General features: G+C 43.0%; 1 protein-coding gene across 2 annotated transcripts; it reads right to left on the minus strand.

Annotated features, from left to right (window-relative positions):
- Nucleotides 1-1282: 1282 nt before the first annotated feature.
- LOC131248804 (protein PLASTID MOVEMENT IMPAIRED 1-RELATED 1) lies at nucleotides 1283-7373 on the minus strand. 2 transcript variants are annotated; one of them, XR_009172465.1, is made up of 5 exons: nucleotides 4733-7373; nucleotides 3336-4615; nucleotides 3028-3126; nucleotides 2008-2713; nucleotides 1283-1622 (listed from the first exon to the last, which is right to left on the minus strand). XR_009172465.1 is itself a non-coding variant. In XM_058249266.1 (2 exons), the coding sequence occupies exons 1-2, from the start codon at nucleotides 7114-7116 to the stop codon at nucleotides 3475-3477; spliced, it is 3525 nt and encodes a 1174-aa protein (XP_058105249.1). In that variant the 5' UTR covers nucleotides 7117-7373; the 3' UTR covers nucleotides 3173-3474. The 2 variants fall into 2 exon arrangements, 1 of the variants encoding a protein (XP_058105249.1); XM_058249266.1 differs by lacking the exons at nucleotides 1283-1622; nucleotides 2008-2713; nucleotides 3028-3126 and having other exon boundaries at nucleotides 3173-4615.
- Between the last annotated feature and the right edge of the window lie 3436 nt (nucleotides 7374-10809).

Consider the following 10809-nt stretch of genomic DNA (forward strand, 5'->3'; position numbering starts at 1 on the left):
CATATTGAAGGTGGGCTCCACATGATGGACAATAACATGGATGGTGGGCCCCACATAATGTATGACCAACATGATGGACGGTCCACATCAAAGGTGGGCGGTACATATTGAAGGTGGGCTCCACATGATGGACAATAACATGGATGGTGGGCCCCACATAATGTATAACCCACATTAAAGATGGGCCCTATATGATGAACGGTGCACATAAAAGGTCATTCTTTAATGATAAATGGCCTACATCCAAGGTGGGCCCCACATGATGGACGACCCACATCACAGATGGGGCCCACACAATGAATGGTCCACATCAAAGGTTGGCCCCAAATGATGACGGGTGGATGTGAGGGGGACCAAATAGACTTAAAGGATAATTACTTGTGATGTTAGAAACCAAGCATGTTTTTTTACCTTTTGGCTGTTATGTTGTTTAACAAACATACTTATCCACTTATCTGCTGAATAAGTAGAAACCAAGATAAGCTACTCATGGCATAAGTAGCTTATCTTAAGTAACTTATGATCCAAACGCCCCCTTAATGACTTAACATAAGTTAAAAAGTAACTTATTAGGCGATATCCATACAGGTCCATAAAGAAATCTAACCTGATTATGTGGTGCCAATTAATAAAGATAATAAATAGGACGCTTCTATTCAGCGATGTGATTTGCAAGTCCTACAGTTTGGACTAGAACCAGACCTCCACATGTGGGATCAAGTGGAGCTCATAGATGATCCAAACACTATTGCAACTATCCAGTTGTAACCCTATTCTGGTGGTAGTATGTTGTCCTGCATAACATGTCCACTGGTTGGCCCATCAATGATAAATTGATGTGACTGCATGATCAGATGATCCAGACAATCCAACTCTTGGACCTAATCTGAACAGGGTACAGCCCAAAACCCACGCTGACAGAATGATCATGACCATTCAGTCCAACAGACTTCAAATAGATGGTTAAAACAAAGTTAAATAAGTCAATATTCAATGGGAAATGTCAATAAACTTATATGATAGTGATATGAGACCAACCATAGCGGGTTAGAAGGAGGCACATCTCTTAGGCTTTAAGGAACAAGCATTTTAAGGGTTGTAATATGCAAGAGATTTTGGGTCTTTTGGGGAAATTTGTTAGTCACATTGTACAGGAGAATATAGGATAATCTCTCATTATCCTTTTCTCTATTTCCCTCTGTATTTCCTCTTCTTTCTTTCATATAATCCTCAATTACCACTAAAGAAATGCAACTGTAAAGGGTGGCTCCACCACCATGTTGCATCAATATCTTCAATTCATTTAATCAGGAATAAACTCCCTCCTCTGAAACAAATTACACAGCTCCAGGAATGATCCTCATCCATGCAAGATCTGATGCAACAGAAGGCATACCTGAAGGTTGGGTGAATACTTGTATGTCTGGAGGAGACTGTTGAACCATTCAGGGTGGAATGAATCCTCGTGCATGAAGGATCTGATGCAGGTGCTCGAAACCATGTAAACCACCACAGGTCCACATCACCAATGTAATAATCACATGAGTATGATGATGACACAAATTCCAACAAAAACCCATCTCCAGCGGTGTGAAAAGCATTGCTCCTTGACAGAAACAACCCTATATTGCAACTAAAATTACGTGAATTCCCATGGCAGATGCAGAAACTGAATGCATCCAAATAAAACCTTAATACAAGTTATACAACCAAGATCAAAATGTGAAGCAACTATGGGAAGGACGTTGGCATTATTTGCAACCAAAGAAAGCAAACTATACAACAGTGAAGATTTCTAGCTTCACACTCACCACAAGAGCACTGCTATGGTAAAATAATACATTCATTCCAAAATTACATGTGCAGCAAAATGACAGATGAAATGTTACCCAGCAATGCACCAGCTCCAAAACCAGACCTATCTACATCTTCTGAACCAGACATAAAGCATATGTACAATTAGAAAGATCTTCATCCATGAAAGATCCAATGCAACAGAAGGCATACCTGGAGGTACAGTAACCACTTGTATATCTGGAAGATACCATATGATCCATCTGGGGTGGAATGAATCCTCATCCATGAAAGATCTGATGCAGGGGCTCCAAACCGTATCAACCATCCACAGCACTGATGTAATAATCAAATGATGATAATGCAAATTCCAGCAACAACATGGGCAAAAACCCATCTCCAGCAGTGTGAAAAGCATTGCCCCTCGACAGAGACAACACCACATTGCAACTAAAATTACATGCATTCCCATGACAGGCACAGAAACTGAATGCATCCTAATAGAACCTTAATACAAACAAAGATCGAAATGTGAAGCAACTAAGGAAAGCAAGTGTGCATTATTTGCAGCCAAAGAAAGCAAACTATACAACAGTCAAGATTTTTAGCTTCACACTCACCCCAGGAGCCCTGGTGCAGCAAAATAATCCATTCATTCCAAGACTAAATGTGGAGCAAAACGACAGATGAAAGGTTGCCCAGCAATGCATCAGCTCCTAAACCAAACCTATCTATGTCTTCTGAAACAGACATAAAGCATCAGTACAATTAGAAGGATCCTCATCCATGATACAGCTGATGCAACAGAAGGCATTACCTGGAGGTACGGTAAATGCTTGTATATCTGGAGCAGACCGTATAATCCATTCAGGGTGGAATGAATCCTCGTCCATGAAAGATCTGAAGCAGGGTCTCCAAACTGTATCAACCATCCGCAGCACTAATGTAATAATCACATGATGATGATGATGATGATGATGATGATGATGCAAATTCCAGCAACATTGGCAAAAACCCAGTGTGAAAAGCATTGCACCTTGACAGAAACAGCCCCATATTGCAACTAAAATTACATGCATTCCCATGACAGGTGCAGAAACTTAATGTATCCTAATAGAACCTTAATATGACCAAAGAACAAAATGTGAAGCAACTACGGAATGCAAGGACACATCATTTGCAGCCAAAGAAAGTAAACTACACATCAGTGAAGATTTCTAGCTTCACACTCACCACAGGAGCCCCTACAGTGGAATAATACATTCATTCCAAGTTTAAATGTGTGGATATTGCCCAGCAATGCATCAGCTCCTAAACCAGATATATCTACAACTTCCAAGACAGAAATAAAGCATAGGTAACATTAGATGCAAACTCAAGAGCAGAGAAGTAGACATTCATTACATAGAAGAAACAACAATCCATTTCACAATCAGCTTTATTGCATGGAAATAAAAGATTATAATTGAGATAAGTACAAGAGAAAGCTCCGAAAGCAGAAATTCTATTGCACCCAATATAAACATCAATGCAGATCATACCCAGTTCCTGATCCCACCATGTGGCTAGATTCTTTTTCACTGACTTTAACTCTACCTAGCTCCGCAGACAGCAAGGCAGTGATGATGTCCAACCCCATAAAGGGTTGTGCTGTGTTCCTATTGAAAGCCTGTAGAATGCTCAACGCAACCGGATCTTTTCATTCGGGAAAATAACATTAGGATTCCGTATATGAGGATTCAAAGCTGCTAATTCCTTCCATTTGGCTCCAGTGCCATGAACACGAGATGAAATGCTCCACAGGGTTTCCCCAGGCTGCACTGTCGTGGTTGCTTGGGCAGGCTTTGAAACTGTCTTCGACTTCATAAACGGGTGCTTGTTGCTCTTCCCCATCCCACTGGCAAGCAACCACCGCGAACCAGATTGTTGCTGCGTCGTGGTACCCCATAACTTTTTCTTGCTAGGTTCAGTCGTCAGACCGGCAACATGGACTTCAGTGATTTTAAACTGAGGTATGACTTCGGCTTCGACTTCTTCTTCTTCTTTCTTCTCCTCTTTTATTACCAGTTCAGGCTCATCAGGTTCTTCACTGTTTCCCTTATCTGAGACACTGACATATATTTTGGGCTTTGGAGGGATAAAGACCCGCTCCACTTGAATGAGGGAGAGCATGGGGGTGCCAACCGGCTCGTAGTTACGTAAGGGATCCCGAAGCTGCACCATTAGTGCTACTGTAAAGTTGTTTCCCAATAAACCGCACCTCCTACCAGAATTTTTACCCCCTCTCTTATCTCCTTGCCAACCTCCATTAACCAAGTCTGTGCAACTAGCACGGTGGGCCGCAAGAATCTTTGATGTCCGGCTGTTGTTTTGTTCTTCTTCATCAACTATTCCCGCATCCAGTCTCATCCACTCATCCAATGTAATTGAAAGGCCCATCAATCCATCAACATCATCACTGCTGTCTTTAATGTCCAAAAGCTGCAATCCAGCTGCACCTTCCAAACCAAGAGACCTGCTGCTCTTGGCCCTCGTTCCAGCCAGAGCTGAAATCTCCCCAATGGATTGAGGGCTGATATTTGTAGGCGCCTCCCCATCCGACATGCCAGACTGTATTCTCAAACCCTCTATTGAGAGAGCCTCAATTTTATCCATTGCCAATGGAGCAAGATCTTCCAGTGAAACATATTCAGAACCTGTTTGTGATGAACTCAAATCCAACCCATGCCCTAATGATCCTTTGCCTTTCTTTCTTCCACCAACTGCATCTTGTCCAACCTCTGACAGCCCTGCTGGTTTTAGATGCTTCGATGAATCCTGTCTGCAGAAACAAAAAAAGAAATACGATAACAAAGTTGTCAATTTGAAATAAAATAGAAAAAGAAGAAGGGAATCACAAACCCAACAAAGAGAAATTTCTAAAAGAAAATTCACAGACCTCTCTTGTGCCTCTAGAGCGGGTGCAGCTTCCCCTGCTACCTGTTGCATCGTCTTCCCAGTGATATCTTCCAAAGGCATCAGCTTACTTGCCTGCATCGAAAGCTTTTCAATTCCAACAGAGGCCAGATGCTGTAATATTTCCATTACCCCTGAACCCATTTCTGCGGGGACCACAACAGGACTAGAGACCTGCATGATCAAGCTTCCATTGCTCCTAGAATTCCTAAAGAGGGACGGATTCATTGACCGCAGAAATCCCCCATCCTTTGTCTGAATAAATGGGCCAAGCCCCTCACAAAGAGGAGGCAAATCAAACACCTCTTCAAGGGGGAGATCAATTGGGCTACCAAATCCACTGGCACTGTCAGGCGGAGATCTCTGAAATGCCTTCTCATTCAAGCCCCACTCTTGCATTAAAGCTTCTGCCTCCGCATCTTCCAGCATTTTGGCTCTCGTTTTACTTTTCATTGCCTGGGCGGCTTTCTGATGCTCTGTCTCAGCAGCATGAATGATCGAGGACAGCTCAAAATCCTCAGACAAGTCACCCAAATCGAACTGAACTGTGGAATCATCAACGGGTACTGCCTCCATTCCCATGCAAGTATCAAGACCGAAGATGCCACTACCTCCAGCGAGAGACTCTTTCTCAAACTGTCTCCACAGGCGCCCTCTTGGGGATTCCGGATCGCTATCAGAACTCAAGCCAAAAGGGCTATGCTCTATACCAAGCATGCTCAAGAACTCACTGGCAACTGTCTCTGTAACGTCATCCAAGCTACCTGCCTTAACCTTCTTATAATTTGATTTCACCTCTGTGTCATTCTCTTGCACGGGACCCTTGTTTGGAGATTGGGGAGAATCCAATCCATCAACCTCAAGAATCGAAAGACTACGGAAAGCGGAGTCCAGTTCCTCCATGACCAATTCTCTGGTTAACAAGTTGTCCTCACTGGAATCATGACCATCAATCAGGGATTCTCCTTTGTAACTTTTATGGGCCATGTCCCGCAGATCAGGCATCATACCCTCTACTACCACAGCTTCACTACTGCCCATACTAAGTTCATTGATCTTGACATTTTCTACTGCAAAAACATCATCAGCAGCCTTCGTATCCTCTTCCAGCTTCACCTGATCCTTTGAAGCAATCTCTATACCCTGCTCAATAACAGTGAACTCAGAATCATCACACATGCTTTCGCAACTCTCTTTGGCAGACTCCACTAAATCATTTGATGGCTTCAGTTTGTGTCCTGAGAATGCCTCAAACTCGGGCTTAGATGAAACCAGACCAAAAAACTCCCCCTCATCGAAACTCCGATATGTCAGCGCCCGTTCGAAACCAGCCAAGCTCGATGCCTCCGACCTTGAGCTAGGCAAAACTTCATGAAGGATCCTGACATCTTCCACGGACCGAGATGGGGCATGAGACCGATCATGAGACACATGCGTCCCACCCTGAAGGCTCCCGACACGCCGAAGCGAGCCCCTGTTGGGACCAACTGCAGACTTTGTTGAATCAATCTGACCCTGCTTCGAATTTGAATTCTTGGGAACCACATTCCTAGTCGTGCCGGATTCAACAGAATCATCCCCTAGAACCAAGAAGCCAAAACTCACATTCAAGACCGCCCCTTTGGCCTTCCCAGAGAGCTTGTAGCTAGTTGACCATTTCCCAGAGCTCTTCTCTTCCTCCAATTCCTCCAGAGTGAGAGGAAGCAACCGCGTGAGATCTATCCGGTGCTTCCCCAGATCAAGATCAGGGGCACCAACCAAGGAAGCGTAGACCAAAAAATGCTTCGCATCATACTTGGCAGAATGGTGGGACCCATTCCCACTCCCATAGACCGTGCACTTTTGCGTCAGGATCTCTTCAAAATCAGCGATGCCATGGAAAACCCTAGCGGGATGGGTCTCCAGCCCACCGCTGCGGCTCCTCCAATGCACGATGAGGTCGAGGTTGTTGAAATCTGGTGGGAGGGAATCGATGGAGTGGACCTGGAGGGAGAAGAGGCAGTCGAAGCGGCGGTGGCGGATGTGAGACAGGGCTTTCAAGGGTTTCCAATTCCAGAAGGATTTCTTGTCTTTGTCTTTGTCTTTGTCTTTGTCCTTGTCCTTGTGAGAAGGGGGATTGTCTCTGAAGATTCTAGAAGCTTTATTGGAAGAGGATGACTTGGGAGGACCAAGGAAATGGGATTTGCCGGCAGAAATGGAGCGCTGTTTGTCAAGGAGAGTTTTTTTCGGAGAGGGGTTTTTGTTGAGGTAGAGGGCTTTGCTGAGAGCCTCGATCTCGTGCAGTAATCGACCGTTTCCAGGATCGGAAGAAGGAGATATCATAAGCCTGTTTTTCTTCTTATTCACTGATTCGGTTTTCGCCAACATCTTCTTTTTTTTTTTTTCCTTTTCTTTTTTAATTGAAAGATGGATAGATTAGCTTGGAATAAAGGAAGATTGTTTACCAAGATTAGCTTCGATGAATGAGAGAGAGAAGAAGAAGAAAACCAGATGAAAAGAGCATCGGATGCATCATCGGTGCCGTCGCCATTTGAAATGAAATTGCGTCAGAGAGAGAGAGAGAGAGAGAGAGAGGCAGAGAGAAGGGAGGCTTTGCGGAGTATACTTAACGGCGTTTTAGCTTTTTATATAAGACCGTGTTGTTGTCGTGCCTGGCTCGCTCCTGTCTCTGTCTTTCTTTCTCTTTCGTTTACCACACTCTTAGAAAAAAAAGGGTCCGTATTGGGTTGAGTATGCGTTTCATGATATATCCGAGCAAGTAGTTGCGCAACTATTCCACGCGGGTTGCCTGCCACACCCGAGTTCCTGCGGTCCAAAAGCAGGTGGGACCCACCGTGACGTTCGTGAGAAATATAACCCTTCCATTTTTATTTTTTTTCAAGCTCATGTTAAGATAAGAAACCGAAAATGCGGTGGATCCAAAACTCCAAGCAGCTACACAAAAAGAAATAGTGGGGATTGAACATCCACCATTGAAATATTCTCGAGGCCACAGAATTTTTGTTTCTGGCTAATATTTTTTTTTTGTTTACGGTTAATCCCAGTGGGAATTATCTTATCAACGATTTAGATGGCAGGACACCACTTCTCCAGTCATACAGCCTATTTGAGTTCTAGATCTGCCTCATTTTTTTAGTACATGTCCTAACATAATATGATCTGGCAATGATTTTTCACAAACATTATAATGACCCACACCTAACTTTTGACAGCTAATTGTAAAACTCGTCCATTGCAGCAACTCAGTCACCTCATGTGTAGCCTGCACTTGGCATGTTTTACAAACTCATACTGATTAAAAAATTATTAAAGCCTTATTTGGATACTTGTAAGTTTTGTTATTAGTAAATGATTCATAGGTAAAACCGCTTCCAGCCATTGTTTAGATCACATTTTTCACCTCTGTAAGCTACAAACTATACTTCATTTTCAGTTTTCACTAATTTGCCTACTTATAGGAATTAGTCTATTCGCTAACAAGCACTTTCTACTACGCATTCACCCACCAAGTTGAAGTGTTCCATACCCACATGACTTCTTTTTTTTTTATTACACACGCACACGCCATGGTGGGATTTCACCACCTATGGGTACTTGAACCCTCAAGCAAGTGTTGAAACTCCTAAGGGCCCGTTTGGCCGGACGGATTGGAAGGGATTGGATGGTATTGGAAGGGATTGGAAGTTAAATCCCGGGATTGTCCAGGCAGGCCAAACAAACTGGGTGATCTGATCCCGGGATATAGCAATCCCATGGGTCTTAAGACAATCCACTGACAACACCATCATTACCTTTAAATCCCATCCAATCCACCCTAAATCGTTCAAACTTGCCTGGGATGTGTTTGGTTTCAAGGATTGGAAGGGATGGGAAGGTTTAATCCCTGGATTTGCTAGGTGTACTAAACAGACTCAGATATAGCAATCCCGCAATCCCATGGATCTTAAGACAATCCACTGACAACACCATCATTGCCTTGAAAAATCCATGCCATCCACCCTAATACCATTCAATCCCTTCCAATCCACCTGTCCAAACGGGCCCTAGCCGGTCGGATTGGAAGGGACTGGATGGCATTGGAAGGGATTGGAAGTTAAATCCCAGGATTGGCCGGGCGTGCCAAACAGGGCCGGTGATCTGATCCCAATCCCATGGATCTTAAGACAATTCACTGACAACACCATCATTACCTTTAAATCACATCCAATCCTAATCCATTCAAATTTGCCTGGGACGTGTTTGGTTTGAGGGATTGGAAGGGATGGGAAGGTTTAATCCCACGATTGGTTGGGCGTGCCAAACAGACTGGATATAAAAATCCAGGGATATAGCAATCCCATGGATCTCAAGACAATCCACCGACAACACAATCATTACCTAGAAATCCATGCCATACCTAGAAATCCATGCCATCCACCCTAACACCATTCAATCCCTTCCAATCCACCCGGCCAAACGGGCCCTAAGAGTCTACCACCGGAGTAAAAATAAGGACCCACATGCCTCGATAACATGAAGATTGTCATGATTAGAAGGTATCAAACGCACATCTAGTCTTGAAATGGTAGTCCCAAGGACCTCTTTCCCATGAAATTGTAATGTTGACAATCAGCCATTCAAATCCATTTCATTCACCCAATATGCGTAAGTAGATCCAGGCCCCTGGTTGAACAATCTTCCAGGCAGCCATGCGGTCTCCATGTGTATTATTGAAATAGAAAGGCCATCCGTCCATCCATATACTATGAACTAAATGTCCATTTTCTTTGGACCATCCCGAGTTGGGGTGATGCAGTGAACAGTTAGGATCATGTAAGGTGGGGTCCACATGGGAATGTAGGCTGTGAGTACTACAACTTCCCATGTTCCAAACTTCCAATGGATTCTTTCCTATCCAATATATTTTCTTCTTGTCATAAATTTGCAAGTTTAGGTGTGAGAGAGGGGATTCTAACTTTGCCCGATTCTGCTCTTTTATACGTGAGTCTTCATCAACAGAAAAACTCTGATACCCTGAGAGAGTGCGATGAATGATATGCAGGCGCTTAGAAATTACATATGCAGATGATAAGTTAAAAATAAGTTATTCAAACCATGGTTGTCAATTTAAACATATATGCTTATTTGATTATCTTACTATTTTATTAGTAGACATTTATATAAAAATAAAACTATCCAATGATGCTATTTCAACTAATAAACATCCTGTAAGCAAAGGTAAGGATTATTTGATTTCGGGATTGGCTGCAGTCCACTGCAAGTGCCACATGTACGATTTTCTTCAATGCTAGTATGCTGTCCGAGTAATATATAATGAAATCATTCCCGTTTCAATTTGGTGGGACTTGTTGTTGGGCTTTTCAGAGGTGGACCCCACCATGAAAATCTCCGTCACAAATGAACAGGCATGTTTGTGGAATCAGGCCAATGGCAGGTCTCCAGTGGACCGATCATCTTCTTGATGGTTTTGTGTTGTAGGTGATCATCATGGTGGGCCCACCTTAGTCGCTGATTGGATTATTTATAAACTTTTCATGTGATGGACATGTGCATACGAAACTAACGAGACTTGCACGGTCCTACCAAGGGACTGTGCCTCACACTCTCAATAAAGGTTAGAATATGAAGATATTTGGCCAAAAGTATACAAAGAATGAAAATTAAAACACACCTTCATCCATAGCTCAAGTGGTAGATTGAGTGAATATACCCTTATTTCAACATTGAGGTTTTGATATCAATTCCTTAGTGAGTTATTCCTTAGTGATAGACTGAGTGAATATACCCTTTCATGCAAGTTTTGGTGCTTTGGGCCCCACCATGATGTATGTGTTTTATTCATGCCACATGAAACAGTGATGATTAGATGCCCACCATTAAAAACTTTCTAGGCCCATTGTAATGTTTATTTTCCATCCAACCTATTGATTAAGTCACATGTGCGTGGATGATGGGAAAACACAAATATCAACTTGATCCAAAACTTTTGTGACCCCCAAAATTTTTTAATGATGCACTTAATCACCATTATTTCCTATGGTGTAGTCCACACGATATTTA

This window comes from Magnolia sinica, chromosome 6 (assembly GCF_029962835.1).
Source record: "Magnolia sinica isolate HGM2019 chromosome 6, MsV1, whole genome shotgun sequence".
NCBI lineage: Eukaryota > Viridiplantae > Streptophyta > Magnoliopsida > Magnoliales > Magnoliaceae > Magnolia > Magnolia sinica.